Consider the following 19,421-nt stretch of genomic DNA (forward strand, 5'->3'; position numbering starts at 1 on the left):
TGGCAGCCCAGAGCAGTGCAGCTAGAGCTTAATGTTGAAACCCGGCTGTGGTCTCGCTCTGGCTAGTGGCAACTAGGCGATGAACTCATCGCTGACACAGAAACGCCAAAGAAACGTCAGAACGGACATCGTCGACAGTGTAGAGAGAAAAGTTTTCGCTGCCAAACAACACGAAATTTTCACGCACACACACATCAGCAGCACAGTGCAGGCACGTTGAGAAAATTCGGGAAAAAAACGTCTGCAGATCGTTTGTCGGAAAATGTTTTGAGCTTGAGCTTGGGTTAGGGACTCCGATTTCAAGTGGTTGGACATACAGTGAGCTGGATATGTGTGTGGATGGCCAGGACAGGTGGCCTGAGCCGAGCTAACGGGCTAACGGGGAATGGTATGTGTGGTTTATGTGCGGTGCCTGTGTGTGCGTGTGCGGTGCCCGTGTGTGAGTGCTGAAAAGTAGGCTACAAAATAACTTCTGGCTCGTATTTATGTCGCGCTTCCGCCCGATCTTCAAGCACCACCGCCAGCAGGAGCAGCAGCAGCAGCAGCAGCAGTCAGTACAAGTGGAGCAGCAGGAAGAAACATGACCTGGTCCTGGGCATGGCCCTGGTGGCGCCTCTGCCTGAGCCTCATTTCCATGCTCATCTGGCATGCCCCCTGCGCCCATCTGCAGCCTGCCGAGAACATCAACTACAATCTGTGAGTGGCATCCATCCTAGAAACCAGATATAGATAATCTGACCGCTATCCCCCATGCAGCGTTCACTCCTGGGCCGACAAACTGGGCATGGAACTGTTTCATCTGGGCGATTTTATCACCAGGCGCAAGGAGGTGCAGGAGGTGAGTGTCAGCGAGAATTTTATTGATTTTTCCCACTCGCCCGCCGTCTCTCGTTTTTTCCGCTCCGTTTGCCACATGCTCGGTTCTCTGCTCTCTGTTTTTGTGCTTCTCTTGTTTTTGTTGTTGTTGACGTCTCTCAGCCTCTGCCGAGACGGCGGCGCCAACTTCGGCTTCGTATTTGGGTTAAAGGCTGCCCGAACACAGCAATTATAAAGTAATACAAAAAGAAGAACAACGTGGCGCGAGTGTGGATCAGTAGGACGCTACTTTATTACCCTTTCTAGAAGTTTTGAGTTAGGGGTTTCCAGATAAAAGTACTCTTCCAAATTATTAGTTCTCTGTTCTCGGTACCATCATAACACCTTTAAAGAGGGGTAGGTACCATTTGAGAAAGTGAGTCGATGTATCGATACCCTTTTCAAGTGTAGGTATGTAGAAATACATCGTTGTATAGGGTTTCAAAGCCACTCCAGAAAATGTAAAAGGGAAACTAGCATAGATTGGTCTGTAAAGACTGATTGTTTTCCATAGAGTTAAACCAGTATCAGAGTTCCATAGCCCTTTGAAAGGGTATTCCATTCCAAGAGAATATTTGTCCGCCTCTGTGTCTGCCCCCCAGATATGAGGTCAGATAGTGGACGCTGGTCGGGACAGCTGGTAATTTATTTTTAGGCTAAAGCAATTGGATGTACAAATGAAATTGTGTTGCACATGAGTTACAAGCTCATTTGAGCCGCCAACTGTTTATTTATGTGCATTGTTCATAGCCTATGTGTACGAGTATGTGTAAATAGACACTTATATTCGGACAGATGGCCCCCCAGTGGGGCCTCGTAATGGGCTTAGGACAGAAATGGAATCTATTTGAGGGAAAGAACTAATGCTCGTGTTCCGGTAGGGATTTCAGAGACCGTTTGACACATTCTGGCCACATTTCTAAGCAGATTCATTAACATTCCCACAGAGTTTCAAGGATGCCAAAGTGGTTCAGCGCGTTGGAGCCTCCATAGTTGATTCGATGGCCAAGGAAATAGAAATGATGATGGACCTGAAGGTCAGCGCTGTGCGGGTAAGTGGTGTCCTGCTCCCCAAAGAACATTTCTATAGATATTTTTGGAACTTTACTTTCAGCGCATAATGGACACAGCTGAGAACACGGCTCTGTCCCATCAGAACGATATGGCGGATAAGATGTTCTCCTATTACAATGCCAAGGAGATGTTAGAGCCGGGTGATCCCGTGCCCCCGATTCCAACGCCAGCCCCTGATATGGACAAGGACATCGGGGAGCCGTTGATCTACGTGCAGCCCAAGGTGGTGGTGCTGGAGCCACGGCCGGAGTTCCACAATACACCGGTCAACTTCAGTGTTAGCTCGGTGCATGTGCCCGTGAATGTGTTCGATCGAGGTTTGGAACTATGCTCGATATAACGATATAATCCGTGTATCTCTTCTCTTTCCATCTCTCTCTATCTCTATCCATATATGTATATCTCCCTTTCCTTCTATGAAACTGTAACTCTACTTTTTTGGGCACACAGTGTGCCTGTCTTCTGTAAAGCTTCAAACCACACGCGCATGAAAGGCAAAGCTTATCGAACACTGTGCGCCTCTCGCTCTCTCTTCCTCGCTCTGTCGCTCTACGCTTGCTTGCTTACTCGTATAACCGTTACCCGCTGTGCAATTACCCGCTCGTGCGCCTACTTTTTCCTTTTCAATATACAAATCGCTTAAGTCAATGCGCGCCCGAACGCGTGCGCGCAGCAAGCACCGCATTGCGCCGCCCGGCAAACACAACTGTACCTAATGCAACCAACCAACAGACAGTCGGCACAACAGTAACTGTACTCGATCGCCGTTGGTGGCGCATTGCGTACGTTGCCGACTCGCACGCGTGGGACGCAGAGAATGCTCGACAGCTGAGATACGCCGATACGTGTAATACTAGTAATAAGAATCATAATGCCAGAAACCGTATAACACCCAACCCAAAGCCACATAACACGGAGAGTCCAAGCACACCAAAAACACACTCCTACCTGTCTGTGCCTGCGCTTTCCTGTGCTATGTCCTGCCCGAAGAGACAACACAACGAACTTACACTAGGATAAAGGATTGCCTACTAATCTGTGTTTCTGTACAAATTCTTCCCGTTTCTCTTGCCAAAAAAAACCCCCACTGAAACCCACTCAACCATACATACACACATATCCACGGATACACAGCACCGGATGTGATAAAGGCGATACAATGGTCGGAGAATTTGGATCAGATATTCCGCGATAATTACAAGAATGATCCGACATTGTCGTGGCAATTTTTTGGCAGTTCGACCGGCTTTATGCGTCAATTCCCTGCATCCAAATGGAAGAAGGACGTACCGGTCGATCTATACGATTGCCGGCTACGCTCCTGGTATATGGAGGCGGCGACGAGTCCAAAGGATATTGTCATCCTAATGGATGGATCCGGTTCAATGTTGGGACAGAGGCTAGATATCGCAAAGCATGTTGTCAATACGATACTCGATACATTAGGTACAAATGACTTTGTGAACATCTTCACCTTTGATAAGGAAGTGAGCCCAGTTGTCGGATGTTTCGAGGATACACTGATTCAAGTATATATCAATACAATCATACTCTTTCTATATTCATTTCTGTCTGATTTCCATTTTGTATTTCGATTGGTTTCACATTAATTTCAATTGCAAATTCAATTTCAATTCCACACCCCACCCACAACAATCCAAACCACAAAACACGCCCCCCAATCGATATCATCGATTCGATACACTACTATTTCGAAATCCATCCAGGCAACTTTGGGCAACATTCGTGAACTGAAAGAAGGGATCGAAAACTTTGGACCCAAATCGATCGCCAATTATACCGCTGCATTGACAAGAGCATTCGAGATATTGGAAGAGGCGAAGTCGACGTCGCGCGGTGCGCAATGCAATCAGGCGATCATGATCATTGGGGATGGGGCGCCGGAGAACAATCGCGAGGTCTTCGAGTTGCACAATTGGCGGGATCCGCCCTATAAGCCGGTGCGGGTCTTTACCTATCTGATTGGCAAAGAGGTGGCTAATTGGGATGATATACGGTGGATGGCATGCGAGAATCAGGGCTATTATGTGCATCTCAGCGACACCGCTGAGGTCCGCGAGATGGTCCTAAACTATATACCGGTTATGGCCAGGCCCCTTGTTTTGGGTAGGCACGATCATCCGGTCATTTGGACCCAGGTCTATGCGGACATTGAGGTGCGTAAATGCAACATTTTCTATGTGTGTGTGTGTGTGTGTAGGGGGACCGACAAACGACAATTAAAAAAAAAAACAAACACACTCCTTTGATCTATGCATCCAGGATACAAAGCTCTCCGACCATCTGTGGGAGATCAAGCAGTGCGAGGAGCAGAAGGCGGACGTCCTCGAGTACTGGCAGGTGCACGACCGGATGCTGGAGCCCAGCGAGATGCACAGACGCGAGTATCGGCGCATAAAGGAAGTGAGTTATCGTTTCACGGATACTCCAAAGAGAACTCCCTTTGAAAGCATTTTCCTCAACTCTCTTTGCATGCAGACCTGGAACCAGCCCGTCGACTCGAATGTCTATCAATTCATGACCACCGTTTCGATGCCCATTTACGATCGACGCGAGAATGCGGTAAGTGAATCCCAGACAATAAATAGACCACAGACTCTATCAGCGACAAATCAGCACTGCAAAATTCTTAGCAAGAAACAACAAAATAAATCAAAATCGACTCCGTGGCAATCCCCCACTCAGCAGCCGCTCAGATCCAGGGCCGCCATTCATTTTGCCCTCGACTCATTTACAATTTACAATCGAAGCAAGATAAACAGAAATACCCAAAACAAAAGAAAAAAAAACCAAAAACCCCCCGTCAAAAGCCATGAAATCGAAATCTATCTATGTAACAAGTCACCTATACTACTACTACAACTATATTAATATTTTATGCGTTATATATATAACACACAACTACTACTACCTACTACTACTACTACTACTACTACTACTACCAAACTATACACAACTATACCACAGAATATCACCGAAGAAGTTTTAATAAATGAAGCACTCTGGGAATTGCAAACACGTGAGGTACAAACTATAATGCCAAATTCTAACAACAATCAAAAAACAAAATCAAATTTCTAAATGAAATTATTGCGTAAATCGTATCCTACTGCTCTTGAGAAAAGTTTTATATACGCCAATTAATTGCATATCGTATTGAGCTCCTCCTACCTACTATATATATATATATATATATATAATTCTATATATATTATACCAATAAAGTAAACGATTTGTTATACTTTGCGCTACATACATGCATACCTAATCCATATTTAACCAAAATATATCCAATAACTAACTATTATAGTACTTTAACTAGTATATAAAACTCTAGCTAAACATGGTCTAGGACCATGGGCATTCTTTAGCAACATTTTGACATTATAGTTGACCACGTTAAACCTTTTGGGTACCAATCAAATCAAATCAAATAAAATCGAATCCCCAAAAATCCAAAAAAAAACCAAAAACGAAACCCAATTCGATAAAAGTTCGAGTATAATACGTTTTACTATTCATTCGTATGTATACAGATACTGTACTGTAAATGTAACAACAAATTCAACTCGAATTGGTCCAAGTATTTAAAGATACGTACATACATATCTGTATAACTAGATATTGATTTTCTTAATATATAACCGTACTCGTACCATTATAACAATTATCTAATTATCAAATTATCAAACTATCAAATAGCTATGCCTAGTTAATTACTCAACGTATAAATAGTACTCTTTTATCTAGCATTTTGAGTAGTAGAATTTAACATTTGTTGTTTTAACTAAGAAAGATTATGCCTACGGGTAGCGTAACGATCGCGATCGACTAGATACATATGTATATCCGACTCGTACATAGTGCCCATTGGTAACCCACAAACCGACAACCAACCCTCTTCCCCACCAATTAATAAATGTTAGCGTACAACGTACACTCTTGATTGATGTTTAGTAAGTACAATCATTGACAAGAAGAACAACCAAAGTGAAATCCGAACTACTGCTAGGCTACTGCTGAGGACCTATATAGAGCACACCAGAACAACCCCACCCACCACAACAATATCTCCTCCAAAAATATGTATTACCCAAAAAAAAAATAGACACACCCACCCCCCCAAATGGAATGGGAGGGCATCGATTCTGAATCAGTGATGGAGTTTTTATACCCTTCTTCGATTGAGCAGCAGGCTGGATAGGACGACCATGTAGGACCCATCTCCACCGCCGACACCAGCGACACCATACCGATACCGGTGCCGACACTGTAGCCACCAACCACCCGCCACTGTCACTGCCACCACCGCCTTGACCTTTACCATTACCTCTTCCCCTCCCAGACCCCTAACCCCCTCTAGAATAAACCCTACTTAAGTTGCTTCCGTTCCTAGAGAATTGATTTATTAAATATGTACTACAAATACAAATTCACAGCTCATTAATCTAACGACCGATATAAATCCGGCTGCGAAAATAAACCTTCAAGTTGTGAGTAAATTGTTTCTAAATCAAATCCAACAACTGCAAAACAAACCAAAAAATCATACAAAAAATCAAAAACCAAAATCCAAAGCAAATCCCTATTAAATATTTTGCAAAATTTGCCAATTTCTTTTGATTTTTTTTCTAAGCCGCATGTGAAGTGATCAAAATTCGTCTCTTTTAATTTGATTGGGGCACCGCCGATTCGATTTTCAGTTTCCACCTTGTCTTTTGTATTGTTTTCTGTATGCCTCTCCTCCATGCACCCCTCCACCGCCCCCAGAGCCATGCCACTTTATGATTTCGTAGCCAGTGGGATGGATCCAGAGCCGCACTCCACCACTTATGCCTTGATTTATTTTTGCAATCCTAGTCTAAGTTCTCTCTCACTCTTGCTCTCTCTTTCTCTCTGTCTCTCTCTCTCTCTGTATCGCTCTGTTACTCTGTATCGAATGGGCTTCCAGATCAGAGAAATATACATATCCGTGATCAGATACTTTTTTGGGGCAATGGCATATGTATCTCTATTAAAACTGAAACTGTCTGTCTCACTCTCTATCCCTCACTCGCTGTGGCAAATGCTGTCTTGTACGAGTAGTACCCCTATTAAAAAACAAACAACCAAGAGCTCTGTGTTCACACTACACTGTGAAGGGTATAAAAACTGTAAAAATATACACCAAAACGCCAACACCAACAGCAATACCAAATACCAACATTAACAACGCAAACAGACACTCACAACTGTACATTCTGCCATCTGGCACCCCATTCCACCACATGCCATACGAACCAAGGAACCCCCAACCCCTCCATCTACACTCTGTAAACAGCTTCTTTCCGACACTTTTTCAGTTGATTCTTTCCAGTAATACTCTCTATTACGTATCCTTGATTTCTACTCTACTACCCTCTCTGTTCATCATTTCGATTCACACCTTTCCACCACTCTACAACGCTCTCTCATACGCTCTTAGTACTACTCTGCCTAGTCATGTAATTAGCCGCTAAAAAACCGTCCAGAAACGCTTTACAAAATTCCAAAACAAACAAGACAAATCTTTGTAAACATCAAAATCAAACAAACAAACAAAAAAGAAACCATACAAATCCTTTGAAAAGAACTCTCTTGATCATGACTGTACTCGTACTCGTACTCGTAAGTTCTTGCGTAGTAGACGATGCTTCTATCATATTTGCATTCAACATTCGTTTCGATTTTGTTTTTACATCTTTGTATTTTCCTTTGAGATGCCTTTAAAATAAAATGCGTAAGCCGAATCGAAGTTTCGTTTTGTAATAGCAATGCCATTTATCAAGCTCAAATTTCAAATTCATTTTTCAGTATTTGATTAACATGCAAAAACCAAAAACCAAAAAACATTTAACTAAACCATTCTCTGTACTTGTAAACATTTAAAGTCCAACTTGTGTATATGTTTTCTGACCACTCCCTCGATCGGACCGACACTTTGCTAAACTTATCCCAAACCCTTCTTCCCCCCGATCCCGATCGTGCCACAGACAAGGATTGCAAACATACTGGGCGTGGCCGGCACCGACGTGCCCATCAATGAAATCAAAAAACTGCTGTCGCCATTTATGGTAGGTCCCTTCCACTGCGTGCAGTCCTGCAAGTAATCCCCTCTCTGTGTCCACAGCTGGGCGTGAATGGCTACGCGTTTATAGTAACCAACAACGGTTATGTACTATTCCATCCAGACTTTCGTCCAATTGTAAGTGTGCCTCGATGGTACTCGATCGTATTCTGAATTGCTAATGGTTTGGTTTGTTCCAGTTCCAAGGTTATATACTGAAACCAGCATACAATAGCGTGGATATGATTGAAGTCGAGCTGTTGGATGACGATCGACCCGCCAGAGACTTCAATCCAGTGCTGATGACGGTACGAATCCCATCTTTATCTGAACCGTAAAGATTCTATACGTATATTTCGATCCCTGAACAGATACGCGATTCTATAATCAATCAATCGACTGGCAGCAAATGGATGTTGGTCAAAAATCATTTCGATGAAATGGTAAGCAATCCCTACACTATATTACTCCCCAAAACTGCAAGACTTTAATCGGATTTTGGTTGACAGAAACGGGTGACTCGCATCAAGCGGCAGTATTACTGGACAGCCATCAAGAACACACCATTCACATTGGTCATCTCCTATCCGGAGCAGTACGGCGTCAGTCGCATAGATATACGGTCCGAGCAGGACATCCATCGCGTCAATATCAAGGGCACAAACATACGCAGCTTCTTCGATGGCAAGCGATGGAAAATACATCCAGATTGGTGCGTCTATCTACCTTCTAAAGGGGTAACACAATATAATCCTGTGTGCATTTGTAGGCTATTTTGCAAGCACAGCAACAGGACATTCAGAACGCCAGAGACAGAACTTTTGTACTTTCTCGAGCGTATGACTGAGCCTGGCTGGCGATGGCCAGCGAGTCGAAGCGCTATGCCCCCGGAGCATACAGCTGCCATGTTCTGTAAGTATAACCCCAGCCCCGTCCCCAGCCCCCACCGATTTCCGCTGCTCTCCAAAACAAACGCTTCGAAAACGCCGCGCCTCCTGTTATCTCCAAAATCTATCTCTGCTATGCCTATTTTGTGTGCTCGATGTTCTGTTCCTATGGCTAGACATACGAAAATTACGATTGCAATCTCAATATTCATGCAAATTCACAGCTAACAACTCATCAACTGGCCGCTATCCATCAATCAATGAAAAAGAAAGCTACTATTGTGAGTAACGAATGCCTCAAGCCATCAGTCACAGTTACAGTTACAGTCACAGTCACAGTCACAGTCTGTTGTGCACCCACACGTACACACACGCACCCACCGTAGCACCGAACTCATTTCTCTCTCTCTCTCACCTGCACCTGCATCCACTTCCTGTGGATATGCCCCGTAGATGTTTATGGTCCGTACTGTACTTGGCTGTGAACCGATAACATTTATTTGCAATACTCTTACCAATGCATTTTCTGTACCCATTTCGTGTTAACTGTTTTCCAAATATGTGTATGTTTCAATGCTTTAAGACACTAAGCACAATAGAAACCACGAATTGGGAGAGACGCTGCACTCAGAGAAGCCATATTCAAACTAAATATTCGGTTTTTAAATACATCTAATAAATATTAAAAAGTCGATCTAAATAAAAACCGCCGTAAAATAAATATCATATATACAAATTGTAGGAAATATATTTAATCTAAATATGAAATATATTCATTTAATATATGAAAAATATTTAGATCAAGGGAAAACACTTTTACGATTTCCATTCTCGTTGCGAATATATATTCTTAAATCCGAGTGTATACTGAACGGAGTCATACTTGGCACAGATGCAAATCTGTGAAAATCTTGAAAATAAATTTTAAATTCTGATAGTGTCTTATGGTTTTGTAGCCCACTGTAGTTAGCTGAGGAATTTGCACCTTACAATCGTTGCATGTCACAGAGGATTCTGATAATACAGCTCCCATTTATGTCACAGATCTGTTCCAACACCAAGCCAATCCGCTGAAAATACGTGTAACTGGAGATTAGTGGGGCAACACTGGCATCCCAATTATTCTCCAGATTACTCATATGTACAAGTGTTTTTTGTTTTGGAGGCTCCTTTTGACTCTCGTCTGGTTTTGTGTTGCAGGCGATAGGCAGCTGATGCAGGCCCTGGTTTTCGATGCCGGCGTCACCGAGTGGTTCTCCAAGAATAGCAGCTTCAACTCCAAGGAGGACAAGAGGTAAGTGGGGGACTGGGCTGCGTAGCGGCGTAGGGTATGAAATAGTGCCTAGGCTTGACACCTCAAGTACAGTCAACGCCCCGCCCCGTACAGATCCCTACAGATCGAAGGCAGCACAGCTCATACTCGTATTAACCATATTTTTATGTTTTATTTCTGTGTACGCCCTTTCTTTTTCTCACATTTATTTGCACTTTATTGTACGAATTCTTTCCGTCGTCTTTGTCGCTGTTTTTTGATATTTGATGTCTCTCTCATAATGAATTTTTTCGCACCCACAATATTAAAATATATCTATTGATTATTGAATATTGAATATACGTATCTCCTGAACTTGATATGCCACAAAAACATAATGCCTCTTCATAATGAATACCAAAAACATTCACAAATCTAGCACAAGCGCATCAAGCCCAATAGCCGTTCTAATGGGTTTGCTGCCAAGGTAAACGAATACTACAGTATACTTCAGTACTTCCTTATAATTAGTCATAAAATACATATCTACCCTACCTCGAACAAGTCTCTAATGTAACCCTTTTATCTGTTGGCTTAGAAACGAATTCAAGCAGCGTTTTGGCGTCACTGTCGCCTTCCTGGCCACCCACAGCGGCCTCACACGCTGGCACGAGTTCAACTTGGCCGAGGAGCCAAGTGTCGGGTAAGATTACTACCACTCTAACTACAGATAAACATACATATGTAAGGACTTCTTTTTTGCAGTGAGACCTTTAGCCAGAAAAACAAACGCGCCATCGATGAGATCTGGTACAAGCGCGCCGTGGACCAACATTTTGTACGGGCGGAAAGCTTTGTCTACTCCGTGCCCTTTGATGCGGGCGGTATGTTGGGGGTAACAGCTATATTTTGGACTCCACATAAATCGTCTCTTTGTCATTTAGAAAGCAACTCTGAGATCCTTGTAACTGCCAGTCATGCCATCTTCCATAATGAGGGCGGCAAATCCGCACCGGCGGCCGTTGTGGGCTTCCAGTTTCAGCACTCGGCGCTCTATAAGCTCTTCCACAATATCACCGGAAACGTGAGTGTACACTTACGATCTTTCCATATCTATCTGCCCTTGATTTCTTCCTCTTTACAGGCCTGTGCCGTGGATGACAAAGACTGCTATATACTGGACAACAATGGCTATGTGATCATCTCGACGAGAGTGCACGAAACGGGCAGATTCTTCGGAGAGGTCAATGGGGCGATTATGAAGCGTCTGCTGGAGGAGAACGTCTACAAGCGGGTCTTCGTCTATGACTACCAGGCAGTGTGCTTCGAGTCCAGGGGCGACAACAATGCCTCCAGCATGCTGCTATCGGTAGGCGCGCATCCTCTGGGATTCCTATACACAATCCATACATATATGTATCACTCGATATTGACTCACTTTCTGCCCCTTTCAGCCACTTTATCATGTTCTTCGACTGAGCAAATGGCTGCTGCATACGGCGCTGTGGTATATTGTGCAACTAATGCAACTGGCGCCCGGGGTGTCCGCCCACTACGCTGAGATGTACAGCGACATGAACGGCACTGAGCCGGAGCCAGAGCACCACCACAATGGCCATGGCAAGAAGTCGGAGACCGAGGAGCATTGGCTCCGCTATCTGACGCTGCACCGGACACGCCTCAAGTCCTGCGACATGCAGCGAGAGCTCTACACGCTCTACAACGAGAAGGACAACGTTGTCTACAATATGACAGCGCACGCATGCGAGCGGCCATTTGTCGTCCTGCCCATACCGTTCAGCAACCTCATACTACTGGTCGTCGACCAGCTCTGTCCGCGGGACGCTGCCCTCGTGCTAACGGTCAATCCGCAGACCATCGACTATCATCTGTCGGTGAACGATTCGCTGGCCTGCTACAAGCACGCCCGCGAATTCAACCGCGTGCGGCCCCAGAGCTGCATCAGTCGGCATGCGAATGTGAGTGGACTATGAGATTGTAAATAATGGATATCTAATAGCTCGCTCCCTTTTCCAGGAGAGCAACATCAAGCTGTGCGGCAAGGCCTGCTCCCTCTATGCGAACCTCGCCCTCTTACTGCTCTGCCACATCCTGAGTCGCTGGCTGTAACGGCAATCGACCAGATTAGCTTAAATCTAGGCAATACGTTTTTGTATCATATTGTACGAGTATAGGACCCCCAGCCCCCCTCCCGCCCCACGACCCAACAGCAATCCCCAGAACAAAGGAATTTTTTTTACTCTCAATGCTTGAGCGCAGTTTAATAATACTTAAAAATATTTTTGGTCACCTAGAGAAACTTTTCCAAATTAGTTCTTAAGTAGCTAAATATGTATCTGTTTTCGGTGGTTGAGAGGCGGAGGAGGAGGAGGAGCAGGTGGAGAAGGAAACCAAATTGAATACCGGGAAAGTGCGTGCCGACCGTGACAGGTGGACGGGTGACTGGGCGGAGCGCCAGGCTTAAGCTTGCATATATGTATAGTATATATTGTGGACCTTCCAATAGACAAACTTAATTAGAAAATGTACACTTACGAGTATTACGTAGAGTATATGAGACTACACAAATCCAACAACGGCCTTAAACGACTTGCAAATACCACATATGTACATACATACATATGTATTATACGCTGAACGCCAAGCGCCGTCGAGGGCGCGATTCAAGTAATAGAACGCAATAGAACTCATGGCACGCACTGTACCAATGCCGACTACTGCCCATGGTTATGTGAGTGATTGAGTGATTGGGTGAGTGAGGAGCGAGTGAGTGTTTTCAATGAGTGTTGTGTTCGAATGAAAGTGAATGTGAATGTTTGTTGTTAAATCTTAATTTAAGACGGCCACATTTGTAAGTAACACTTAGCTACAAAGATTTATGTTTAATGAGCGGATCAAGAACACTATCGATAAAGCGAATAATGGAACCATTAAAAGTATATAGACATATATATATATAATGTATGTACACACCCACACACTTATACGATATACTACCTATATAATACATACTATACATACATACAAACAAACAAACAATACATACATACTACATCTATGTAAGTAGCTTTTGTATATTTGCTTAGCTTAGCCCGCATTTGGGGGGAGAAACTGACCGAAATTTCTGCCTTGAAGAATTACATACATACTTTTGTAACAACAGATTCGTTAATGATGATCTAAGCCGAAACTGACCTACATAAATGCAATGTTTTTACATATATAGTTAATGCGAAAGACGAATTAATGACGACGATGATGATACGTAGCATAACCCACAAGTACCTACATATATGGAAGACGGAAGGATAAATCAACTTTTTATTACTACTACTTGATACTTGAGCCACAGAACTGAGCCGCGGACAGCGCTGATTGGTGTTAGAAAAACAGCATCTAGTAACTAAAGTATGATATACTCGTACGAATATTAATTTTGAACATTGACTAGTTGAAATTTACCAAGAACTTGCGCTCTTAAGAATCTTATCTTACTAGCGTCTAGGCGAAAACAAATACACATACAAAACCCTCGACAGAGCGGGATCTCACCTCAGATCGGATTGGAACTTACTAAGCTTTAGCCACCCACTTGTTCCCCCATTGGTAGTGTAATCGACTTGTGCCATTTGAACTGCCTAGAATTTGTTATAACTATTTACTAATCGAAATGATCGTCATTCAATAATTCTAGCAAATATTCCCACGAAGTTTCCCATACGATCATCCTCGCCTCTCACAGGTTGTTACACACCAAAAACATTTGTAAATTCCGTTAGAATCCCAGCAAAACAATGAGAGACCGAGATAGGGAGAGTGTGAGATGCTGAGAAATACTTCTCGAAAAAACTCCTTTTACACATTCCCTCGAATCTCGAATGCTACACTAGGATAGATCCATTCCCCAATCTCCAATTTCCAATATTAATTAGTACAACTTTTCACATACACATACACAGACACAAACACACAACTCTCGCTAATGACAGCCACAATTGTATTACATTAAATAAACTACAAATAATAATAAAAAACAAAACCAAAAAACATTTGTCTACTGTGCTAAAAGAAGAAAATGATAATAAAAACGAAATAATTTCACAATTATTCCCCTATGCGTCTCGTTTCTACGGTCAGACTCTACTCTTCCCTTTGCCAGCAGAAGCTCCAGAATGAATGCCACATTCAAAAGTATTGGTAAGGGTGAAGGAATGGTGGTTGGAGGTAAGGAAGCGCACCCTGGACGAGGAAGAGAGTGGAAGAGAGCAGCTGGAAATTGCTTTCCTCATTGTGGTTATAATGTCATATCATATCATATCATCCAGATTCAGCAATCTGGTAAGATGGTAGAATCATTCTTTGATTCTGGATGCTCCTTGTGACGGTGCAAAGAGGCGTTCCGATATTTGGAAATACAAAGATGCAAGATGTACACACAAATTTTTTTTGGAAATGATCCAGTCCGATAGGAGATCGATTCGAAAAGGTCAGTTGGGATTGAAATTTTCGTTATGCTTAACAATTTATTTTAACACAAGTTTTATATTATTTTACAGAACTTTCATGGTATTACAAAAAATGACCTTACGCTAGTAATTAAAATCTAATTTATCTAGATGACGTGTCTCGTTATGTGCAAGATTTCATTCAGCTGGTTCAATATGTGATCGTTTGTCGATTCAACCTTTAGCTCGTTCATATGTATAGTATGTGGGATACACTCTACTCTCTATATTTAAATTCATATGTTAAATAGCAGTAGATCATATGTGTATCAGGGACTTCTGTGCAATTATGCCTATATGGTGAATGCAAACACAATGCTAAACGTATTTTACAAGACAAATGTGTAAAAAAAATTTGTCGATTACAGTAAATTATAATAGCATATTACTCTTAAGAAGTCTCTCTCAGTTTGGAAATCTCAATTCACGAATATAAACGTCAGGATTTAACGATTAATATGACAAAAAAAATCATAAAGTGCGCGCGACCCTTTTGAAAAAGGCCCTATTCCGCTTAGGTCGAGTAGTCCAAGGGTCCGGCTCCGTTCTGCTGCATACGCACGGACCGACGTCGCGTCGAGATGCGGGCAGGCCCCGCCACTACTCCCGCTTCAATAGACTCGGGGCATACTGCTCCGGATTCCACGCTCGCTAATGTTGGCTGTGCAACAGCTGTCGCCTCTTCGCTGACCATTCCAGTAGCAGAATTATCGAGGATCAGTGGCGTTGCCACCGTAGCTGCTACCGTCGCTGCTGCATGTAGTTCTTCCTCCAACTGGGAGCTTCGTCGCGTCGGCATGCCTCGCAGCTTGGACTTCTTGGGCGGCAGTATTCTGGGTGTACTCACTTCCCTCACCGTGGTCATTTCCTCCACACTGTAGCTCACAGGGGTCGGTGTCACCATGTTCGTGGTCGTCTCCTCTTCGTAGTTCCTCTTGCGTGCCAATCGCGCGGCATTTCCATTCCCATTACCGTTGCTATTGCTGTTGTTCACATCATCGGGCAGAATATGCTCTCCGGGAACAGAGCTGGGCAAAATTTGTTCGTTGTTATTAACGCTCCTGGTATCTCCGTTCAGATAGTCGGGATGTGCGGCTTTGCTCTCTAGTGCGACGTTCTCGTCGATCGGCTCTAGTTTTCCTATTGTCGAGGGAGTCGGCGTCTGTGGCGGCGACATCTTGTTGGTGCCGTTGGTGGTGGGTGGTGCCATCGCGACGGTATCGTCCTTCGTGTGAGCCTGCTTCAGCTGAGCATTGTCTTTCTCCAGCGTTTGTATGCGATCGCGTGTGGTCTTCAGTTCCTGCTGCAGAAACAATATGGTGCTCTGCATGCCCTCCACATCCTCGTCGAGCTCTTGCAGAAAGTCATCCAGCTCTGAGAAAAAAAAGAAGGAGGTGTCAGCCGAAGCCAAGGCAGCAAAATACGCCTCAACCTACCCGATTGCGATTTCTTCACCTCCTCGCTGAAGCTCTTCTGCATGGCCAGTTCAGTCTCTAGCTTTGCTAGCCTTCCGTTCGATGTCATCTTGCCCAGTTCCTCGTTCTCCTGGTAGAGCAGGCGGCACTTGGCCATCAACCGCTTGCCTGTGTTGGAGTCCGGCGTAAATTTCCATGCAGACAGCTCGTTCTGGGTCTCCTCCAGCTTGGTCTTTGTGGCCTTTAGCTCTTTCTTGAGTCGCTCAAAGAGCAGATTGACAGCCGGATCCAAAAGAGCGGTGCGCAGCGCCAGGGCTGTCGGTGCCTGCTGTGCCTTGTACTCGGCAATTTGGCTCTGTACGGGAATCAGAATTAGTTGTGTCTACAACAGAGTTCGGGCTAACCTACCACATAGTCCTGAAACTCCTGCTCCTTGTTGGCCAGCCGCCGCATAAGGATCTTCTCGCGACGCTGGGCATCGGCACAGATCTGCCCCATGCGTACCTGCTCCAGCTTGAGGGTTTCGATCTCATCTGCAGGACGGAAAACAAAGTTAGGGTCTGTGTTAGCCAGAGCTTTTCGGAGCTATTCGTGAAAGCCATTCGCCTCACAGATCAGGCGGCCAATGCAATTCTTTTACACATATGCCATTGCATTGCCATTGTCTTTTTGAACAATTATACATTGTATTTTACAAGTTTTTGGGACAGAGTGTGTGTGTTTGATTAAAGGGAACTTAATGCGAGATCATACCAATGCGTTGAAATCTTTCGTGTAAGTTCGTGACATTGTTGGTGGAAAAGGCCGCAGCCGCCGCCGCCGCCGCCGTCCTTCGCTAGACTCTTGTTGGGCGCGGAGGGGGTTGTCACGAGTCACGGTTTTTTGGGAAACTTGAACACGATTCATTCTTTATCTTGCACTTATTCATATTATATCATATCGGATCATATATTGCTTGCTTGATTCGATTTCGCTTTTCTTTTTGCAAACACGTTGGAAAACAGCAACAAACAGTTGTACAGATTTTACTGTGGCAGAACGGAAAATGATTTTGAAAAACACTTGCAAAAAACTCGATGCACGCACACATTTTGCTCAGAAAGCTCTCTAGGAAAGCTTTCCACTCTCTTCTCTTCATTCATTCAGTATTGCATTGCTATTGCTTTGCGGCATTTTCGAACACTCTTTTGTGATATACAAAAAGTTTATTGACTTTGGTATTTTTGTTGTATTTGACTTTTCTTGTTGTGCAAACACACTTTTGTATTTATTTATACAATTAATTAATTTATGCAAACAATTCTGCTTTGTAGAACTCGCCGAGGTGCCTGCATGTATGCGTGCATTTGTGTGTGATTGCGGCCTGAATTACAGTTAATTAACTGCTTAAATGAGAGCATTCTCTTTCGCTAGCAGATTTGTTTTAGCTATTATTTAATGACACTATTTGATTGCTTATCTTATCGAAACAGAAAAAAAAACCGAATCATGCACACCGAACACACACACAATACACAGGCTGAGCTCTTTGGCGCCTTTTTATTTATTTATACAACTTTGAGAGTTCTTTGGCCATGATTTTATATATATTTTTGGATTATATTTTCTCTTTCACTGTATACCGGGATAACACAAAACTTGAACAGAAAAATAATTGTGATTTATTTGTGCGACCTCTTGTGCTTTTTTTTATATGTAATACACTCGCCTTTTATTGGCGCTTTATTCATTTATAATTTCTTTTCATTTTAATGGAATCAAATGGGAGAAAGTATGGCAGAGAGACGAGAGTGGCAGATGGTAAAAGAGAGAGAGAGAGATATACATATATATATGGATGGTGGGGGCCAGAGACACGTTGGCGGCTCTGCTCTGGCACGTAGGCAAACGAAAAAGTGGTCGAAACAAAAACGAAAAACTAAATGTACACAGCGACGCCGAACGAGAGAACGCGAGAGATTTTCGAGGTTTTATTATATTTTGGTTTACATTTTGTTATCATTTTTATCAGATTTATATTTTATTGTTCTTTTGCACAACACTTTACAACACTTTTGCTTTATTTTATTCATGAAGTTCATTACATTTTTGTATTTTCAATGAATATATTTTTTAATGATTTATTCATTTATTAGCTATTATTGGGTTATAAACTCGTTTAGCGTTCATTTCTCTGGCACTTTCACAATTTCTGAAGTTGTATTTAAAAATAAAAATAACAAAAGGTTACTAAACGCTGTTGGAAACTGTTCTTCCGCAGAGAGTGTTCGCTTCGAGGATCATATCGTGGCACACACGTGGAGTTCTTTTCCGAGTGTTTTTCATAAACAATTTTTCTCCTGCGCACAAACCAAAAGAGAGTGCAGGTGAATCGATAGGGAATACTTACAGGGTATATTAAGAGAGAGAGAGAGAGTTCAAATCAAGAATGGGAACTAGGCAAATTATGAAATTATAATACAGAATTTACACCAATTTTTACACTTTCGTTTCTGTTCTTCCCGCTCTTTTTTTGTATATAAAGATAGAGTATATAGGAGCTTTGATTACTGTTATGTATAATACCTTCGAGCAGACGCTGGCGCTGTTCGGCGGCTGCAACAGCCTCTGCAACAGCGGCATGCTGTTGTTCTTGCTGCTGCAGTTGTTGGCGCTGTTGCTCCTGGTTGGGGGTATGGTGCTGGTGGTGGTGCGAGTGGTGCGGATGATGCGGATGGTGGTGAGACTCCTCGGACCCGGAGGGAGTGGGCGATGCCGGGCCAGAGGGCGGCACGCCCCCTCCACCAACACCTCCCGCGCTGATGCCACTGCTGGCGCCACTGCTTATAAGGTTTATGTTTTGCTCGTATTTGGCTGTCGACATTTTGTCGTAACTGTTCATCAGCGGTCTCTGATCGTCCATAGTCATTGCAGCGACACTCATAACTCGGTTTCAAAAGGCTCTTGCTGTTCGTGTTCGGGGTCCTTTGCCAGCGTTGTTTTGCATATGGGGCAGAAAAAATTACACACGGATGCACCACACTGCCAATGCGTACACACCAATGGCGACGCGGAGGCAAGAGCGAGAGAATTTCGTTGCCCACTTACAGATGCCAAAAACACGTACTTTTCACGTACTTGCAACGTTGAATTATTGATTACGTGGTGGATTGTTCATTTATTATCACTTTTTTTATATTTTGATGTGGTTATTTGCACTTTGACGTCGATATTTTACAATTTTTCACGCAACGACGCAGTCAAGCTAAAATTTTAAAACAACATGGCGTCCAGTGTGACCGCGGTCGGACCCCTTAGAAAAATACC

At 43.4% G+C, this 19,421-nt stretch overlaps 2 protein-coding genes across 6 annotated transcripts; one reads left to right on the forward strand and one right to left on the reverse strand.

Annotated features, from left to right (window-relative positions):
• Nucleotides 1-114: 114 nt before the first annotated feature.
• LOC117185938 (voltage-dependent calcium channel subunit alpha-2/delta-3-like) lies at nt 115-14,620 on the forward strand. 4 transcript variants are annotated; one of them, XM_033391031.1, is made up of 26 exons: nt 115-388; nt 513-696; nt 757-838; nt 1,803-1,907; nt 1,970-2,246; nt 3,064-3,458; nt 3,657-4,106; nt 4,213-4,353; nt 4,429-4,512; nt 6,390-6,443; nt 7,962-8,042; nt 8,099-8,173; nt 8,236-8,343; nt 8,407-8,478; nt 8,545-8,747; nt 8,805-8,947; nt 9,147-9,203; nt 10,123-10,216; nt 10,614-10,661; nt 10,773-10,877; nt 10,940-11,058; nt 11,119-11,258; nt 11,319-11,543; nt 11,629-12,153; nt 12,212-14,419; nt 14,521-14,620. In XM_033391031.1, exons 1-25 carry the CDS (start codon nt 340-342, stop codon nt 12,302-12,304), a joined length of 3,909 nt encoding a protein of 1,302 aa, XP_033246922.1. In that variant the 5' UTR covers nt 115-339; the 3' UTR covers nt 12,305-14,419; nt 14,521-14,620. The 4 variants fall into 4 exon arrangements, with proteins under 4 accessions (XP_033246922.1, XP_033246921.1, XP_033246923.1 ...); XM_033391030.1 differs by lacking the exons at nt 6,390-6,443; nt 14,521-14,620 and adding an exon at nt 4,918-4,974 and having other exon boundaries at nt 12,212-14,445; XM_033391032.1 differs by lacking the exons at nt 6,390-6,443; nt 9,147-9,203; nt 10,614-10,661; nt 14,521-14,620 and adding an exon at nt 4,918-4,974 and having other exon boundaries at nt 12,212-12,304.
• A 72-nt stretch (nt 14,621-14,692) lies between these two features.
• On the reverse strand, nt 14,693-19,379 carry LOC108160244 (pre-mRNA-splicing regulator female-lethal(2)D). Of its 2 annotated transcripts, none has more exons than XM_017294103.2 (4): nt 18,681-19,379; nt 16,524-16,648; nt 16,137-16,470; nt 14,693-16,074 (listed from the first exon to the last, which is right to left on the reverse strand). In XM_017294103.2, the coding sequence occupies exons 1-4, from the start codon at nt 19,036-19,038 to the stop codon at nt 15,215-15,217; spliced, it is 1,677 nt and encodes a 558-aa protein (XP_017149592.1). In that variant the 5' UTR covers nt 19,039-19,379; the 3' UTR covers nt 14,693-15,214. The 2 variants fall into 2 exon arrangements, with proteins under 2 accessions (XP_017149592.1, XP_017149593.1); XM_017294104.2 differs by lacking the exon at nt 18,681-19,379 and adding an exon at nt 16,869-17,143.
• Between the last annotated feature and the right edge of the window lie 42 nt (nt 19,380-19,421).

This window comes from Drosophila miranda, chromosome 3 (assembly GCF_003369915.1).
Source record: "Drosophila miranda strain MSH22 chromosome 3, D.miranda_PacBio2.1, whole genome shotgun sequence".
Taxonomy (NCBI): Eukaryota; Metazoa; Arthropoda; class Insecta; order Diptera; family Drosophilidae; genus Drosophila; species Drosophila miranda.

What these genes read in the sequence shown, in the direction of transcription:
- LOC117185938 (XM_033391030.1), top strand. Translation starts at nt 340, where the DNA reads ATGGCCAGGACAGGTGGCCTGAGCCGAGCTAACGGGCTAACGGGGAAT. An exon ending in TCGAGGATACACTGATTCAA is followed by an intron (nt 3,459 to 3,656) that starts GTATATATCAAT and finishes AAATCCATCCAG; the next exon opens with GCAACTTTGGGCAACATTCG. An exon ending in CCTCCAGCATGCTGCTATCG is followed by an intron (nt 11,544 to 11,628) that starts GTAGGCGCGCAT and finishes TGCCCCTTTCAG; the next exon opens with CCACTTTATCATGTTCTTCG.
- LOC108160244 (XM_017294103.2), bottom strand. Translation starts at nt 19,038, where the DNA reads ATGAGTGTCGCTGCAATGACTATGGACGATCAGAGACCGCTGATGAAC. An exon ending in GCGCCAGCGTCTGCTCGAAG is followed by an intron (nt 16,649 to 18,680) that starts GTATTATACATA and finishes TCCGTCCTGCAG; the next exon opens with ATGAGATCGAAACCCTCAAG. An exon ending in AGGAGTTTCAGGACTATGTG is followed by an intron (nt 16,471 to 16,523) that starts GTAGGTTAGCCC and finishes ATTCCCGTACAG; the next exon opens with AGCCAAATTGCCGAGTACAA.